Here is a 19,430-nt window from a genome sequence, read left to right on the forward strand (position 1 = left end):
AAATGTCTATCAGTCATTCACCTATAATCTTGGAGCCAGATAAATCCCACAGCTCAGTTTTTTATGAATTTTAGAAAGATGATATGGTGCTGTTATATCTGAACCTGAATTAGTACCACCACACTTCAGATACATTTTACCCCCAAATCATTTGACTGTTCTTGCTAAGTGAGAAATACTAAGACTTAATGTTCTTTTACATTAGCTTAGGTTGTGTTTTTCTGATAAATGAATTTTGCCACCAGTACTTTTCAGAGTGTTTTCAAACGTTCAGAATTATGAGAGGAGATTCTGAGTCAGTAGTGGAACGACATCAACTAAAGAAGGAGGCAAGAGAATGACAGGCATATTTTACTGACTACAGATAGTCCAGTTTTGCTGGTTTAAGTATGGATAAGATACTAACAGTCTTTGTTGAGTAGTGTTTACCAAACTCGATCCTATTCCCAGAGATCCTAATATATAGTAGAGTAGACATACATGGACGCATGCACTATAAGAAACACAGTCCAGATTTAATAAAGACAGGCTGTGATATAGTTCTGTGCTATACCATGGCTGTTATTCATTTAACAGTTGATTTATCATACCTTATTAATTGGAAATACTTTTCACCTATACTGTCCCCTTTGGATTGCCACTGACCTTAATTAAAATTTGAGTGCTGACCTTTATCCACCGCAGTTTGCTTACTCTCTGTTTTTCTTGCCCTTCCACAAGGTGGCAATGAAGCACCCTTCTGCAGTTACTGCCTGCAATCTGGACTTAGAAAACTTGATCACAGACTCCAACAGGAGCATTGCTACCCTAGCCATTACCACACTGCTCAAAACAGGGAGTGAGAGCAGTGTGGACAGGCTCATGAAGCAGATCTCGTCTTTTGTGTCTGAAATTTCAGATGAATTCAAGGTAATAGTTTAAACACAATTATGCTTTCCCCCAGCCTGTGGCTTACTCATTTCTTTTGCTAACAGTGTCTTTTGAGGAACAGAAATTTTTAATTTTTCGAAGTCTAATTTGTCAGTTTTTTTCTTTGACAGTTGTTAAAAATTGTCCCTTCTAAATAGTGTTTACCTCCATTTCATAAATATTCTCTTGTGTTTTATTCTAAATACTGTATGAGTTTAGCTTTTATATTTTGGTCTATATTCCAACCTAGTGTGTTTTTCCAGTATGTTGGTGTCTTTGTCTGAAAAGCAACTAACCATATAGCATCAGTATATTTCTGGCCTATTTATCATGTTCCCTCATCTGTCACTCCAATGTTCGTACCACACTGTACTGATTGGTGTAGCTTTATGAGACTTTTTGAATCTCTAATATGGTCTTCCAAGTTTGTTTTTTTTCATGTTTCTTTTTAAAGATTTATTTTTTATTTATTTGAAAGGCAGAGTTAGGAGGAGAGAGAGAGAGAGAGAGAGAGAGAATCTTCCATCCTTTGTTTCACTCCCCAAATGGTCGCAATGACTGGAGCTAGACCAGGATGAAGCCAGGAGTCCAAGCTTCTTCAAGGTCTCCTTTGTGAGACCTGGGGCCCAAAGACTTGGGCCATCCTCTGCTACTGTTCCAGGTGCATTAGCAGGGAACTCGATCAGAAGTGGAGCAGTTGTGTCTTTAACCAGCACCCATGTAGGATGCCAACATCACAGGCAGATGCTTAATCTGCTATGCCACAGTGCTAGACCCATATTTTTTCATGTTTTAGTTCTTTTGCATTTTCATAGAACCTTTGGAACCAGCTTATCAATTTCTATGAAATACAGTCTGCTAGGATTATGACCAGGATTGTGCTGAATCTGTAAATCAGCTGGGACAGAACTAACGTATAACAGAATTAAGTCTTCTGTTTCATGAATATGGTATATCTTTCTAACAGGCACTTTTTAAAGCTTTCTGTGCTAACTTGATGTGACCTTTGACTTTGCTGAGTTCCCTTATTTGGAACTAGTAGTTGTAACATGCATCCCTTGGGATTGTTTATATAAATAATCCTGTCGTCTGTGAATAGAGGCACTTCTTTATTTCCAATCCAGTTGCCTCTCTTTTTCTTGCCTTATTAAAATAGCTGGCATTTAAAATGCAATGTTGACCAGAACTAGTAAGAGTGTGTTAGAGATGGTCATAAAAATGATGTCAAAATGTGTGAATGTCATGTTGAGTGTGTTGCAGGAAATTATGCCTTGATAGCATTCATATAACTACTAAAAAGTAAGCAAAACTGAACAATTGGGATATATATTATTAAGCTGAAGAAAAGGTAACTGGTAAATCGGGTCAGGAGAGTGATCCTCTCTGAGAAGGAAATAGTGGGATGTGATCGGGGGCATGTGGACCTTTCAGGAGGCAGAAGTACTCTTTTGTAAAAGCTGTACGATAGGGGCCGGCACCGTGGCTCACTTGGTTAATTCTCCGCCTGCAGCGCCAGCATCCTATAAGGGCGCCGGGTTCTAGTCCCAGTTGTTCCTCTTCCAGTCCAGCTCTCTGCTGTGGCCCAGGGAGTGCAGTGGAGGATGGCCCAAGTGCTTGAGCCCCTGCACCCACATGGGAGACCAGGAAGAAGCACCTGGCTCCTGCACCTGGATCGGCACAGTGCGCCGGCCGTAGCAACCATTTGGGGAGTGAACCAACAGAAGGAAGACCTTTCTCTCTGTCTCTCTCTCTCACTGTCTATAACTCTACTTGTCAAATAATAAAAAAAAAAGCTGTATGGTAAATGCACATGTGTTTATTTATGTAATCATATATTAAATATATAAAAGTATTGATGTATCATAAAAAAATGAAAAAAAAAACATTGCAATTGTTAAACTAAACTTTTCTACACTTGACAGTAGCTCTTCCTGAATGACTAATTGGTCTCTCTCTTTTTTTTTTTTTTTTGAAGATTTATTTATTTATTTGAAAGGTAGAGTGAGTGAGTGAGAGAGAGAATCTTCCATCCAGTGGTTCACTCCTCAAATAGCCAGATCTCCCACATGGGTGCAGGAGTCCAAGTACTTGGGCCACCCTCACTGCTTTCCCAGGCACGTTTAGCAGGGATCTGGATCAGAAGCACTGGTGCTTTGATGTGGTATATCAGCACCTTAACTCACTGTGCCACAATAGTGGTTCTTTGTCTAGTTTTTAACCCTATAAAATAAATCCGCCAAATTGCAACAAATCATTTGTTTGCAAACAAACTATTGAATGTCATTTGTATTTTATCCAACTCTTATTTTCTATGACTATATGGAGGGTTTTTTTTTTAAGATTTTTATTTTATTTATTTGCGAGGTAGAGTTACAGTGAGAGGGGAAGACAGAAAGGTCTTCCCTTTGTTGGTTCACTCCCCAGATGGCCACCAACGGCCGGAGCTTTGCCGATCGGAAGCCAGGAGCCAGGTCCTTCCTTCCAGTCTCCCATGTGGGTGCAGGGGCCCAAGGACTTGGGCCATCCTCCACTGCCTTCCCAGGCCATAGCAGAGAGCTGGACTGGAAGAGGAGCAACCGGGACTAGAACAGGCACCCATATGGGATGCTGGCGCCACAGGCGGAGGATTAACCTACTGCGTCACGACACCAGCCCCTATATGGAGTTTTATTATTCAAAACGGTTGGGGCCCAGTACTGTGGTGTGGCAGGTAAAGATACCGCCTGCAACACTGACATCCCATATGGCCAATGGTTCAAGCCTCAGCTGCTCTACCTCTGATCCAGCTCCCTGTTAATGCTCCAAAAAAAGCAGCAGAAAATGGCTCAAGTGCTTGAGCTCCTACACCCATGGTGGAGATGCTGATGAAGCTCCTGGCTCCTGGCTTTGAACTTGTCTAGCTCTGGCCATTGTGGCCATTTGGGGAGTGAGCCAGTGATTGGAAGGTGTCTCTCTGTGTCTCTCTCTCTCTTTCTCTCTGTAATTCTGCCTTTCAAACAAATAAATAAATAAATCTTAAAACCAATATCAGTGTCATTAGGTTTCATTGGATATGCTGCTACCTTTAGCCCTCCTTATATTTTTCTTTTTTGATTAGTTAATATTATTTGAAAGTCAGAGAGATAGATGGAGAGAGGTCTTGCATCCACTGATTTCATACCCCAGATGCCCACAACATCTAGGGCTGGTACAGGCAAAAGCCAGGAGCCTGGAACGCAATCTGGGTTTCACGTGTTGGGGCAGGAACTCAGGTACTTGAGCCATCTTCCGCTGCCTCCCAGGGTATACATCAGCAAGAGACTGCATTGAAGAGGATAACTATCTGGGGCTCAAGCCAGGCGCTCATACAGGATGCAGGTCCCCAGGCAGCAGCCTACTGCTGCACCACAGCACCCCCTACCACATGTTTCAAAAATATACTTCCTTTTTTTTTAACTTTTATTTAGTAAATATAAATTTCCAAAGTACAGTTTACGTATTACAATGGCTTTCCCCCCCCATAACTTCCCTCCCACCTGCAACCCTCCCATCTCCCGCTCCCTCTCCCATTCCATTTGCATCAAGATTCATTTTCAATTATCTTTATATACAGAAGATCAATTTAGTATAAATTAAGTAAAGATTTCAACAGTTTGCACCCACACAGAAACACAAAGTGTAAAGTACTGTTTGAATACTAGTTATACCATTAATTCACATTGTACAACACATTAAGGACAGAGATCCTACATGAGGAGTAAGTGCACAGTGACTCCTGTTGTTGACTTAACAAATTGACACTCTTGTTTATGGCATCAGTAATCCCCCTAGGCTCTTGTCATGAGTTGCCAAGGCTATGGAAGCCTTTTGATTTCGCCGACTCCAATCTTATTTAGACAAGGTCATAGTCAAAATGGAAGTCCTCTCTTCCCTTCAGAGAAAGGTACCTCCTTCTCTGATGGCCCGTTCTTTCCACTGGGATCTCACTCACAGAGTTCTTTCATTTAGGTTCCCCACCCCCCCCCCCCAGAGTGTCTTGGCTTTCCGTGCCTAAAATACTCTCATGGGCTCTTCAGCCAGATCCGAGTGCCTTAAAGGCTGATTCTGAGGCCAGACTGCTATTTAGGACATCAGCCATTCTATGAGTCTGCTGTGTATCCCACTTCCCATGTTGGATCATTCTCTCCTTCTTAATTCTATCAGATAGTATTAGCAGACACTGGTCTTGTTTATGTGATCTCTTTTGACTCTTAGACCTATCATTGTGATCAATTGTGAACTGAAATTGATCACTTGGACTAGTGAGATGGCATTGGTACATGCCACTTTGATGGGATTGCATTGGAATCCCCTGGCACGTTTCTAACTCTACCGTTTGGGGCAAGTCAGATTGAGCATGTGCCAAACTGTACATCTCCTCCCTCTCTTATTCCCACTCTTACATTTAACAGAGATCACTTTTCAGTTAAATTTAAACACCTAAGAATAATTGTGTGTTAATTACAGAGTTCAACCAATGGTATTAACTAGAACCAAAAAATACTAAAAGGGATAAAGTATTAAGTTCATCAACAGTCAGGACAAGGGCTGATCAAGTCACTATTTCTCATAGTGTCCATTACTTCCTTCTAAACACTTCTATGCAAACATACCTGGTTGTTTAGGAAGGAAATAAAGAAGGGAAATGGACATTTTGGGGATGCAGACTTGAGGAGTCAGGGATGCATCCTGAATTTTGAGATATATCAAATAGCACCTCAACTTTTTTTAAAATAAACCTACTTGGCCAGCGCCGTGGCTCACTAGGCTAATCCTCCGCCTGAGGTGCTGGCACCCCGGGTTCTAGTCCCAGTCGGGCCGCCAGATTCTGTCCCAGTTGCGCCTCTTCCAGTCCAGCTCTCTGCTGTGGCCTGGGAGGGCAGTGGAGGATGGCCCAAGTGCTTGGGCCCTGCACCCATGGGAGACCAGGAGAAGCACCTGGCTCCTGGCTTTGGATCAGCGCGGTGCGCCAGCTGCGGTGGCCATTGGAGGTTGAACCAACGGCAAAGGAAGACCTTTCTCTCTGTCTCTCTCTCTCTCTCTCTCTCACTGTCCACTCTGCTTGTCAAAAATAAAATAAAATAAACCTACTTACTAGAGGGTCTGTTTAAAACTTTGTTTACTTGTTTTTGTTTTTATTTTTTATCTTTTCCTTTTTTTTTTTTTTTTTTTTTTTGACAGGCAGAGTGGACAGTGAGAGAGAGACAGAGAGAAAGGTCTTCCTTTGCCGTTGGTTCACCCTCCAACGGCCGCCGCGGTTGGCATGCTGCGACCAGCGCACCGCGCTGATCCGATGGCAGGAGCCAGGTGCTTCTCCTGGTCTCCCATGGGATGCAGGGCCCAAGCACTTGGGCCATCCTCCACTGCACTCCCGGGCCACAGCAGAGAGCTGGCCTGGAAGAGGGGCAACCGGGACAGAATCCGGTGCCCCGACCGGGACTAGAACCCGGTGTGCCGGCGCCGCAAGGCGGAGGATTAGCCTAGTGAGCCACGGCGCCGGCCCTATCTTTTCCTTTTCTGACATTTGGGAGTTCAACATTGAGTTAACATAAAATGGTTATTGTAACATTATGAAATTCATCCATTGGGTATCCACATGGAGAAAAAGGTGGATCTTAACCACTTCTCAGATCATTCACATAGGTCAATGCTAAACGCATTGTAGATCTAAACGTACAAAAGCCAAAAACATGTTTTAGAAGAAAACATAGGTGAACTAATTTATGATCCTAGAGTAAGAGAAATATTTTTAGAATAAGATACAAGAGGAAGTTTTGATAAATTTGACCTGGTTAACGAAGCATCCAGAGTCTCAAGTAGACTCTCTATACAAATAATAACTTATAATCATCCAGGAAATAGAGTCAGAATCGTGATGCGTTACACACCAGATCCTAAAATGAATATATCAGTAATACCACGTTTGGTGAGGGTGTCGTTCCAGGCTGTGTCCTGTTGCCCACGCCCAGTCCTGAGTGGGAGTGTTAGGTTATCCAGGCTGTGTCCTGTTGCCCACGCCCAGTCCTGAGTGGGAGTGTTAGGTTATCCAGGCTGTGTGCAGTCGCCCACGCCCAGTACCGAGTGGGAGTGTTAGGTTATCCAGGCTGTGTGCAGTCGCCCACGCCCAGTCCTGAGTGGGAGTGTTAGGTTATCCAGGCTGTGTGCAGTCGCCCACGCCCAGTCCTGAGTGGGAGTGTTAGGTTATCCAGGCTGTGTGCAATCGCCCACGCCCAGTCCTGAGTGGGAGTGTTAGGTTATCCAGGCTGTGTGCAGTCGCCCACGCCCAGTCCTGAGTGGGAGTGTTAGGTTATCCAGGCTGTGTGCAGTCGCCCACGCCCAGTACCGAGTGGGAGTGTTAGGTTATCCAGGCTGTGTGCAATCGCCCACGCCCAGTCCTGAGTGGGAGTGTTAGGTTATCCAGGCTGTGTGCAGTCGCCTACGCCCAGTCCTGAGTGGGAGTGTTAGGTTATCCAGGCTGTGTGCAGTTGCCCACGCCATGTACTGTGAGTGGGGACGCAGTGTACCCTGAGTGGGAGTGTTAGGTTATCCAGGCTGTGTCCTGTTGCCCACGCCCAGTCCCAAGTGGGAGTGTTAGGGTATCCAGGCTGTGTGCAGTCGCCCACGCCCAGTCCTGAGTGGGAGTGTTAGGTTATCCAGGCTGTGTGCAGTCGCCCACGCCCAGTACCGAGTGGGAGTGTTAGGCTATCCAGGCTGTGTGCAGTTGCCCACGCCCAGTACCGAGTGGGAGTGTTAGGTTATCCAGGCTGTGTGCAATCGCCCACGCCCAGTCCTGAGTGGGAGTGTTAGGTTATCCAGGCTGTGTGCAGTCGCCCATGCCCAGTCCTGAGTGGGAGTGTTAGGTTATCCAGGCTGTGTGCAGTCGCCCACGCCCAGTACCGAGTGGGAGTGTTAGGTTACCCAGGCTGTGTGCAGTCGCCCACGCCGTGTACTGTGAGTGGGGACGCAGTGTACCCTGAGTGGGAGTGTTAGGCTATCCAGGCTGTGTGCAGTTGCCCACGCCGTGTATTGTGAGTGGGGACGCAGTGTACCCTGAGTGGGAGTGTTACGTTACTGCAGACATTTTGGAAAACTGACAGTATCTCCTCAATCTACATGAATCTCAACAGTCTCACTCCTCAGTCTACTTCAAAGAAAAATGCACACCTGCAAGCAGTTGAGTCAGGAGTTGGAAAGTGGTTTGTGGTCGTTAAGAGAATGACCTCTAGAGTCATAACCTCTGGCTTTGGAGGCCGGCGCCGTGGCGTGGCAGGTAAAACCCCCTGTGATGTCGGCATCCCATACGGGCACTGGGTCGTGTCTGGCTGCCCCACTTCCAATCCAGCCCCCTGCTAATGTGCCTGGGAAGCAGTGGAGGATGGCCCAGGTGTCTCTGACATCCATGTAGGGGACCCTCATGAAGCTCCTGTCTCCAGGCTTCATCCTGGCTGAGTTGTGGCCATCTAGGGAGTGAACCAGCGGATGGAAGACCTCTCTGTCTCTCATTCTCTCTCTAGAACTCTGACATTCAAATAAATAACTAAATAAATCTTTTTTAAAATCTCTGGGTTTAAAATCTGAGACACGTGTTAGATATGTGACTTCAGGTGAGTCACACAAATTCTTGCTGCCTCAGCTTCTTTAGCTGAACTGTGGAAGTGATAATTTCCCTCACCTGGCAGAGTACTGAGACGTCTAACTGGGATATTGGTGAGCCCAGTGTATTTCAGCTTAGTTTCTGTTGCTGTCTCATGTGTGTAGAGTATGCAAAGAACTACATGTACAAAGTGATCTTCTAATGTCTGTACACATAGAGTAGTTGAGTACTGACTGGGTTATTTGGGTTCATTCTCTTCTTTTATACTTTTCAGTGCAGCTTATATGAATCTTCGGAAATCTGACCAGAGTCATTTGTTTCAGGTTGCTTTCACCCTGAAACCGTGCACATTAATCATTTCCAGATGGATTGCAGATCTAAACACATGAGAGCAGAACCACTTCAGCATGGTGGTTTGAGTGTGTTAGTCATGTTTACGTGTATTTATTAATGGGACACCGTGTGATCTTTAGATACATGTGTACATTGTGTGACATCAGTGTGAAGTCAGGGTGAGGTGAGTGTGTCCATCTCTTCAAACATGTAACATTTCTTTATGGTGAAAACACCCAAAAGCCTGTCTTCCAGATGCTTTGTCTTAGAGAGGCAGACAGTATACGACATCATTAGTCACCCTGCTGTGTATTAGAATGCTAGAATGTCTTTATTTTTTAAAGATTTATTTATTTATTTGAAAGGCAGAGTTACAGAGAGAAGGAGAGACAGAAACGGAGAGATTTTCCATCCACTGATTCACTCCCTAGATGGCGGCAACAGCCAGGACTGGTCCAGGCCAAAGGCAGGAGCCAGGAGCTTCATCCGGGTCTCTCACATAGGTGCAGGGGCACAAGTACTTGGGCCATCCTCGCTGCTTTTCCAGGCCATTAGCAGGGAGCTGGATTGGAAGTGGAGCAGCCGGGACTTGATCCAGTGGCCATATGGGATGCCAGCATCACAGGCGGCAGCTTTTCCCACTGTGCCACAGTGTTGGCCCCAAATTTCTTACTCCTGTGTAGCTATAATTTAATCCCCTGCTAATCAGCCTCTCTGCCCATCTCTGCTTCCCCGCTTGCCTCTCCAGCCTCTCATAATCACTGTTATAGTTTTAACTTCCAGTGTAATATTTTTTGATGTGTAGACCTTTATAATGATTCCAGAAGTCAGAACGATACAAAGAAGTATATTTAGGAAGCATTGCTTTCTCTCGTAGCTCTTCCAGCACTCTCCTAAGTGACCAGCTCTGCTGTTCTTGGGTTTGTAAGGCGTAAGAGACACTTGTGTGTTTCTTATTTTCTTCTGTCAATGGAAGAGAGCATCCTATATGTGCTCTTTTGCACTTTGCCCTTTCAGCACCAATAGTTTATACCAGAAATCACTATATTCAGTTCACAGGGATATTCTCATTGGTTCCACAGCTGCACAGGACCCCGGCAGGTATATGTGATGTCGTTTAGTAAACATTCTGTGGTTGTCAGTAATGCTGGTGTGGGTACCGTGTGTGTGTTTTCTTCTAAAACAGTGGTGGTATATCCTCATAGCAATTTCCTTTGAGTCCATGTGCTAGGTTGAAAGATAAATAAGTAGTTTGTAGAGAATGCCAAGTTCTACCCGTGATGTATGAAGAGAGGCGGTTTTCCCATAGTAGTGTATATTATTAAGCTGTGGATGTTTTGCCATCTTTTTGGTAAAAAATACTATTTCAGTGTGGTTGTAATATGAATTATTTATTTATTTATTTATTTATTTATTTATTTATTTATTTATTTGAAAGGCAGAGAGAGAGATTGGGGTAGGGTATCTTCCAGGTGCTGGCTCACTCCTCAAATGCCTGCAGTAGCCAGGGAGGAGCCAAGCTGAAGCCAGGAGCCAGGAGCTCCGTCCTGGTCTCCCAGGTGTGTGGCAGGAGCCCTAGTCCGTGACCAGCATCCACTGCCTTTCTAGGTGCAATAGCAGAAAGCTGGATTGGAAGCAGAATGGTGGAGACTCAGACCAGCACGCCAGCGGGGGTGCAGGTGTCCCAGGTGGCGGCTTAACCCATTGCACACAGAGCGTGTTCCCAAGGTGTCTTAATCTGTTCAGATCTAGTTTTGTGCCTTTGAAGGACGTTTTACACTATCTTTATATTGGTTTTGAGTGTTTTCTAAATACTTATTCCTAAGTGTTTTTGCTGTGATTATGTGTATTTAAGCCACTGTATCTTCTAACTTGTATGATTCATGTATGTGAATGTTAGTGCTTTTGTATGTTAATTTTATATCCTGCTACCTTGCTGAATTATTTAGTTTTATCATTGATTCTCTAGGGTTTTCATGTCATCTGAAAATACAGGGTTTTTTTTCTGTTACTTGTTCCTCTAACTTTTTTTCTGTACTTGAATTGACTAACATCTCCAGAACACTGTTAAATACTAGTGGCATCCTTGCACTATTTCCAACCTTAAGAAGTGCCTCTTGGTGTTCCCTATAAAGTAATATGCTAGCATTAGTATACACACACACACACACACATACATATATATTATATACTTTATCTTATGGAATTATCCATCCATATTTCTACTTTTAAGAATTATTATTAGGATTGGGTGTTAGATTTTACCAAAGCCTTTTCAGCATTTTGGATATAATTAGCCTGTTTGGACTAATTAATATGATAAATAATATTAATCAGTTTTCTAATGTTGACCATCCTTGTAATTTTGATATAAATCATCATCATAGTATATTATTTTCTAACTGTCGTGTTGGAGTTTGTTAGCTGATCTATTGCTTGGACTTTTCACATTAATATTTATACATTTTTTCAGTCTGTAATTTTTCTTTCTGTGTATAAATGCCATCTTTATTAGGTTTAGGTGTCATTGCTTCCTGAAAAGATTATGAACATTTTGTTTCATGATGTGTGCTTTGAGACACTGTGCTTGGCTGTGTGGCTCTCTGGTCGCTGGGAGAGAATTCTCAGTTCTCCAGGGGTCTCTGCATTTCTGCAGATCTTGCACGTTAGGCACTGACTGTCCTTTATTTCCTGCCCTCCCCGCCCTGCTCCCTCGGTGTAGTACAAGGTGTGTTCTGGCCTTAGCAGAGAGAGTCTCCCTGAAGTAAAGGGCGGGTTCTTTAGCTCAGAAGAAACAGTGCTGCCTCCGGAGCAGACGCAAACACGCTCCGTAGCTAGTAATGTCCTTCAGAACAGAGGAGAGCCGTGCCTGCTGCCCACGGTGGACACACCTGTGGCGCTCCGCAGGGTTCTTACCAGTGATGCAGCCCCCTGCAGAGCCACAGGCTGCCTGGCTTCTGGAAACCAGCCCCAAAGGCTGCTCCTCTGGCTCCTGCTGTTGCTCTGGTTAGCTGTCTCTCATCTCTGACCCAGCATCCATGAAATTTTGGCTGGTAAATTTATTAACTAGGAGGAGCGTAAAATCTCATAGCCCTCACCCCCTTTGACAATGTTCTTTAAGTTGTGGCTAAAAACCATTTTGTGAAGTAATTCCTTGTAGCTTTCTGTATTTCTGTGAATGTCAGTCCATTCAGGCTTTGTATATTTACTGTTCACTTTAAGAAGTTTTCTACACTTGTGTGCTTGGGGCAGAGACATGGGATCTCTTTAATATAATAAACTTCATTTTTAATTTTCTTTTGGGTGGGTCTTATCTTCTTGCTTATCTTTCGTGAAGAACCATCACTGTCATTTTAGGTTAGAGTGCCTTCTTGGCTTATAGCAAATAATGGGCAAAGTATGTTTAGCAGCTCGAGTTACAAAGGTGAATGTCTGTTCTGTGTTTGTTTTCATAAGTGGTGGTTGAACAGTGACTACAGACTTGCGTGTTCTGCACCCCTTCCCGCAGGTGGTGGTCGTACAAGCAATCAGTGCCCTCTGCCAGAAGTACCCTCGGAAGCACAGCGTCATGATGACCTTCCTGTCCAACATGCTTCGCGATGATGTAGGTACACTGCTTTACGACCATGGGAAGTGACTCTCAGAGTCTTAAGATTGCTGTCAGATTGTACAGTGTTTTAAGTACATTTCTTCACGATCTCACCATGCCGCTCAAGTAGTAGCCTTAATTCTGGTTGCTGTTTTGTCATTACTAGACATCGTATTGCTTTGCTTGTTTCTTTCATTCAGGGAGAGAAATGAGATTTGAGTTTGGTCAGCGTGAGCCTTGGAGTGTAAGCATTCCTCTAAAAAGTGTCCTTAGAGTGAATGACAGTCTCCTCTTCCCTTCTGCCAGGGAGGCTTTGAATACAAGCGGGCCATCGTGGACTGCATTATCAGCATTGTGGAAGAGAACCCTGAGAGTAAAGAGGCAGGGCTGGCCCACCTGTGTGAATTCATTGAGGACTGCGAACACACTGTTCTGGCCACCAAGATTCTACACTTGTTGGGCAAAGAGGGCCCCAGAACCCCCATCCCCTCCAAGTACATCCGCTTTATTTTTAACCGGGTTGTCCTGGAGAATGAGGCTGTCAGAGCTGGTGAGTCATCGGAACACTGATAGTGAAGTAACTGTTGATCTTCTGAAATGCTGAACTCAAAAGGATGGTAATGACATTGGGAAATCCAGTTGCTAGAGCTGTTTGACAATAGCATCTCGGAGCAAACTTAGGGCCTAGATATATAATTTTTTTTCTTTTAAATATTTATTTATTTATTTGAAAGTCAGAGTTACCCAGAGGAGGCGAGGCAAAGAGAGAGAGAGAGAGAAAGAAGAGAGAGAGAGAGAGAGAGAGAGGGAGGGAGGGAGGGAGGGAGGGAGGGAGGTCTGTCTTCCATCCACTGGTTCACTCCCCTGTTGGCTGCAACAGCCGGTGCTGTGTTGATCTGAAGCCAGGAGCCAGGAGCTTCCTCCTGGTCTCCCACGTGGGTACAGGGACCCAGGGACTTGGGCCATCTTTCTACTGCTTTCCCAGGCCATAGCAGAGAGCTCGTTGGGAAGTGGAGCAGCTGGGTCTCGAACTAGCGCCCATATGGGATGCCAGCACTGCCGCTGGCGGCTTCACCCGCTGTGCCACAGGCAGGCCCCAGGCATATAGTTATTTATACTACAGTGCCCATCCTGATTTTTGCCTTATATTAGAGATAAAGAACCCTTGGCTTTCCAGATGTCGAATTTGTGTGTGTATTTATTTTTTTAAAGTACTCTTCCGCGGAAATCACTCCTTCCCACTTAGCATATGAACCGGTCAAATTCCCATGAAAAATGTAACCCAGGGGCAGGGTTGTGGCACAGGGAGTTAGGTCCCAGCTGGGGATGCCTGCGTTCTGATCAGAGGGCCTGGCTTCAAGTGCCAGTTCCACCTCCACTTCCAGCTTCCTGTTCTTGCACACGCTGACAGACAGCAGGCTCAGAGACTTGGGATCCTGCCGCCTGTGAGAGACCAGGACTGAGTTCCTTTATCCTGGCTTGGAGGCTGTTGTGAGCATCTTGGGAGTGAGCCACTGGATGGGAGATCTCCCTATGTCTGTCTGCGTCTTTGCCTTTCAGGTGTTTGTAAAGTAAACCCTCATGTGAGTGTTTATTTCTCATTAACTACTGACTGCTCTTTTCCCTCTGAGATAAACTTGAAGTTGACTTACTCTCCTCAATTCAATACAATCTGGCCCTTCCCTTTAAAAATCCTCTGAAGCTGTTTTTATTATTATTATTATTATTATTATTATTATTATTATTACTTACAAATTAGTGGGAAATTAAGCCAGACACTTTAAAGTTCTTATTTTTGTTCCCCTCTTGGTCAGTTTTCTAGGTACTGTTGACTAGACACTCCGTAAAACCTTGTCCCCTGGTTTCCCTAGGAGCCTGTACTTTTCTGTCATTCCTGTTGTACATATGGAGATTCTCTTCCCAGGCTGTTCCCTTAGGTTATTTAGTTGTCTTTAAGATTTTGTTACATTTTATTCCTGGTGCTGTTTTCAGACTGTGCTAATATGCTGTGACATTCCAGTAGTGTCCTGGATTTGTATTTCCAACTACTGAAGGCACCTCAAATTCAGTCTAAGCCAAGCCATAATCCTCACCGTTCTATCCACTGAGAAACTTACCCACTGTTTCACAGCGCCCTTCTGATTTTTTTTTTTTTTTTTTTTTTTTTTTTTTTTGACAAGGCAGAGTGGATAGAGAGAGACAGAAAGGTCTTCCTTTTTGCCGTTGTTTCACCCTCCAATGGCCACTGTGGCTGGCGCACTGCACTGATCCGAAGGCAGGAGCCAGGTGCTTCTCCTGGTCTCCCATGGGGTGCAGGGCCCAAGCACTTGGGCCATCCTCCACTGCCTTCCCGGGCCACAGCAGAGAGCTGGCCTGGAAGAGGGGCAACCGGGATAGAATCCGGCGCCCCAACCGGGACTAGAACCCGGTGTGCCGGCGCCGCAAGGCGGAGGATTAGCCTGTTGAGCCACGGCACCGGCCTCCCTTCTGATCTTTAGCAAAGCTGTCGACTCTGTCCCCTTAGCACTGTCATCTCTGCTCTGTATCCTGGTGCTGACGTGGGCTGTCAGCCTTCGAGTGCCTGGCCCATGGGGCTGCTTCTGCTCTCACAAATATCCCAGTCCATTTTCAGTGATATGCAGAATAAAATACTTCAAATACACAGCCTGTCCCGTAGTTAATAATGACTGGGGTTAAGCACACCCTGTTTCTGTCTCACCTCTAGTCTCCCTCTGCTGCACGCAGCCTGTGCAGTCACAGCTCATGCTGTCTGCTCTGAGCAGAGGTGTTCGGACTTGCCGGGCTCCTGCCTCAAATATCCTTACTCTGACTTTTCCCTCTGGCTAACTCTGCTTGTTCTTCAAATTTTAGTGCAAAGAAGTAGCAGCTTCCCATCTTACTTTTCCACCCCCAATTCTGATTTTAATTCTCTTCCGTTCACTCACATAGCATCCTGGATATAGTTCTACCCTGGACTTCCTGTGCCGTTTTGTAATTATCTCTTTACCTGCCTTTTGCACTAGAATATTACTCTTTGAGGTCAGACACCATTTTACCTTTCTATCCCTGGTATCTAGCACAATTCCTGACAAAATTAGATGAGCAGTGAATCTTTGTTGAATGAGAGGAATGTTAGTAATGGATGTTCTTGGTATGCCTGGGGCTAGTTGTTTGCCTTTAGAGCTTGATAACATCAAATGATTTATAAATGGGGATGGTGGGATGGCAGTGTAGCTCATACAGAAAATATATGTGCTGCTTTTTCCTCAGTGCATGGAGGAGTATTTTCTATTGAGAGCTTTCTTGGGCCTGCAAAATTCTATTTATGCTTAAGTGTGTCAAAGGTCAGGAAACATTCAGTAAAACAAGAGCATTTACCTCCAGCAAACATGGGATGCTCCTGTAAATCTTTTAAATGCTATGGCCTAACTCTGAGAAACTAGTACTTACGCTCCTGCATGTACGCTTCATTGTAGCTGCTGTCAGTGCTTTGGCAAAATTTGGGGCTCAGAATGAGAATCTTCTCCCAAGCATCCTTGTACTCTTACAGAGGTAAGTAAAAGACTGTATTTAAAAAAAAAAAAAATGATAAGAATTCTACAAAGACCTCAAGGCACCATATTGGATGCGTTGCAGGGCCTAAGTATGGAGCTGATGGAGTAAGTCAGGGGCAGATGACATATCCTTTCTCTCCCTAGTAATTATGTATGTGCTAGGTACATGCCAAAATTTGTCTTTGGATTTCTCTTACATTATTTTGGGAAACTGACTTAAATACATGTACATAAATTTGTAAAACAGAGGCTTAACTTCAAAGAGATCTTAAGCAAGTCATCATACAGAGTTGAAAATAGTAGCTTTTTGTGATCTGTATGATTCGCTAGTCAGTGGGGGAAAGCCTGGCTTTAGTAAATACTCTGCGATAGGATCTTGTAATTAAAGCAGATAAATCACAGGCTAAAAGCTGGCTGGTAAAAAAAAAATGCTTTTGGGTTCTGGATGCTGTATATCTTTTTAGTATCGTTGGAAAGTGATATTCCCATTTCTTATCTATAGAGGAATCTGAAGTTTCCATCAGGGCCATGTGGCTGGAGTCAGATGGACTCCCAGCTGCTATTTCCTGTTACTGTGCTCCTAGTTATTCCAGTGCCTGCTTACATACGTGCTTCTGTTCATGGTAACAATTTTTTTAGTAATTCAGAACAGTGCTCAAGATTTGTGGAGCGTGCAGGAGCCAGTGTTGGCTGCCGTTGAAGTCTCTTCTAGAGGTGGTATCAGAGGACCTCACCTGTCTGGAGGGTGCTGTGCCATGCTCGTTCTCCCTGGCAGGTGCATGATGGATACTGATGATGAGGTACGGGACAGAGCCACCTTCTATCTGAACGTGCTACAGCAGAAGCAGATGGCTCTCAATGCCACATACATCTTCAATGGTCAGTGAAAGCCACGACTCGACATAAGTATACTTTTGTTCCCCTAGTGGTGTTTTGGAAGCATATTTCACGGTGGTTTGCGAATGAGTTTACTCCGCTAGGCAAATGCTTGGTATTTTGTCTTTGGGTGTACTTCCATTTCTAGAGAAACCTGTGCTCACAAGGGTATTTTCTCATTTGCTATTGGTAATTCGTATGAAACAATCTATAAGGATTTATGTCCTAAAGTACAAAAGAGCCTAAAGAGTATTGCTGCTTCCGGTGCTCCCTGAAGTTCCCCTTGGATGGGTTAACTTTTTCCCTTTTCTTACACTATCATTGCCCCCACATGGCTCACTGATGTTCTTTTCTGGGCGGTGCTTACACTTGGTTGAAAATTTTTATGCTCTGTTACCATGTTTCCTTGGATGAAATAAGACAGTTTATATAGCAGCCTTATACAATAGCCTTTATTTTTAATTATTTGGGTTATAAAACCTATAGCTGTCCTTTGCTCTTTGTTCAGAAAGCTAATATTACAGATTTAGGCCTGTCTGTATCCAAGGATTGACAGGAGGCTATCATGCTAACTTCTCTGTTTTCCACAGGTCTGACGGTGTCTGTACCAGGGATGGAGAAGGCTTTACACCAGTACACGCTGGAACCTTCAGAAAAACCCTTCGACATGAAATCAGTTCCTCTTGCCATGGCTCCTGTCTTTGAACAGAAGGCAGGTAATGAGGACAGTCAACTCGGCTAGGTTTCCTGTGTGTGAGCAGCCTTTCAAATATTAGCATATTTTCTTCAATACTTATTTTTATTGTCACTCCCAAAATTTTTTTTAAAGATTTATTTGAAAAGCAGAATGAGAGAGAGAGAGAGAGAGAGATTCTCCATCCACTGGTTCGTTCTCCAAATGGCCACAAGAGTCAGTTCTGGGCCATGGTGAAGCTAGAGCAATGAACTTCATCCTACATGGGTGGCGAGGTCTAAGCACTGGGGTCATCTTCTGCTTCCTTCTCAGGCAGGGAACTGGAAGTGGAGCAGCTGGGACTCGAACCAGCATTCCAATATAGGATACATGTGTCACAAGTGGCAGATTAACCTGCTGCACCACCATGCCAGCCTCATTCCCAAATATTTTAAGTCTAAGATGACTTTATTAGGTTTTTCTTTAATCTCCTGATTTTTGCTTAAAAGTGAGAATATGAAGAGTGTCCCAAATTGGAAGTTTTTTCCTTTTCTGAATGTAGCGGTAGAGCATTAGACGCCAGTTGCCACTGTGTGTCTCAGCAGTAATTGTGCTGTCCCCTCCTATTTCATTTTCTTAGTTAATTTTGCTATTAGAGATGGTTTTCAAAGGTATAGGACAAATATCTGACTTTAACACAAAGAGGAAGGAAGAAAGTGTTTAGTGGTTAGAATACAGAACTGGGAATGATAGAGCTTATGTTTAATTTTCAGCATTTTCAGTTTTTCTTTTGATTCTATACAGTGATATTTCCTATTTTGATCCTGAAAATATTTGTTTTATAAATTGTTCCTCCTTTTATGAGTATTTGTTTTTGAATGTGCCAGTCCATTTAAAGCAAAATCTATGTTAGGACTTGCTTCATTATTTCAAAACACATGCTCACTGAATACGTTTTAATTTGAATGTGCCCCTCCCCCCACCATTTGACACAGACCCTATTGGTATGAATCAGTGACAGCTCAGTGTGTGTCTGCAGGAAGCGTCTACTCATTGCATAGTCTGTGCTGGTCACTTGATTGCTCCGATCTGTGTTTTATAGAAATCACACTTGTGGCTACGAAGCCCGAGAAGTTGGCTCCTTCCAGACAAGACATTTTCCAAGGTAGGATTTGATGAGTAGAAACATTGATCCTGCGCCTAGGCACTGTCAATATAGTAAGGTCTTCCCTACATGGCAGAAAATCCTATGTTATAGCTGCTGAGGCTACTGAGTTCCATGGAGGACTTGCTAACTTATTGGTTTTTTATATGTATCTTGTTGCTGAACAGGGAACTCAAATTCCTAGAAACTGGGAATTTAGTGTTTTTTCTTTTAGTAATTCAGTGTATAAACTCCTGTACTTAAACAGGTTCTTTATCTGCAGCTTGGGGACATCCGAGTAGAGTGTTCAGCTACAGTGAGGCGATGGAAGCTAAAGCGTTTTAGGCATCCAGAGTAAATTTCCTGCCTTTTTCTGACTTGTCTTTCCTTTCTTCATGATAGAACAACTGGCTGCCATTCCCGAGTTTATGAACATAGGGCCCTTGTTCAAGTCCTCTGACCCTGTTCAGCTGACAGAAGCAGAGACAGAGTATTTTGTTCGCTGTATCAAGCACATCTTCACCAACCACATCGTGTTCCAGGTGAGAAGCTGCCCTGGGCTCCTATAGGGACCCAGTGTAGACTGGTAAGCTGTGAGACATGTGTCACTCTCTTTGGATTTATGATTCTAGTTCCTTTTGTAGAGAATTAACTTGGCAGCATCTCATATTTACTTAACACCAGAGATTGCTTCATATGATGGGTAACTCGTAATGGCTAAAATCCAAGAGGACATAGAC

The 19,430-nt window shown here is 44.0% G+C and overlaps 1 protein-coding gene across 1 annotated transcript in view; it reads left to right on the forward strand.

The window, feature by feature from the left end:
* COPG2 (COPI coat complex subunit gamma 2) overlaps positions 1–19,430 on the forward strand; it is a 135,816-nt gene that overhangs the window by 80,947 nt on the left and 35,439 nt on the right. Inside the window, exons 12-19 of the mRNA XM_062199635.1 lie at positions 721–909; positions 12,363–12,458; positions 12,750–12,993; positions 15,920–15,995; positions 16,773–16,876; positions 17,464–17,589; positions 18,649–18,711; positions 19,093–19,232. Coding sequence (XP_062055619.1) covers positions 721–909; positions 12,363–12,458; positions 12,750–12,993; positions 15,920–15,995; positions 16,773–16,876; positions 17,464–17,589; positions 18,649–18,711; positions 19,093–19,232 — 1,038 coding nt within the window. The remainder of the gene's footprint in view (positions 1–720; positions 910–12,362; positions 12,459–12,749; positions 12,994–15,919; positions 15,996–16,772; positions 16,877–17,463; positions 17,590–18,648; positions 18,712–19,092; positions 19,233–19,430) is intronic.

This window comes from Lepus europaeus, chromosome 1 (genome assembly GCF_033115175.1).
Source record: "Lepus europaeus isolate LE1 chromosome 1, mLepTim1.pri, whole genome shotgun sequence".
Taxonomy (NCBI): domain Eukaryota; kingdom Metazoa; phylum Chordata; class Mammalia; order Lagomorpha; family Leporidae; genus Lepus; species Lepus europaeus.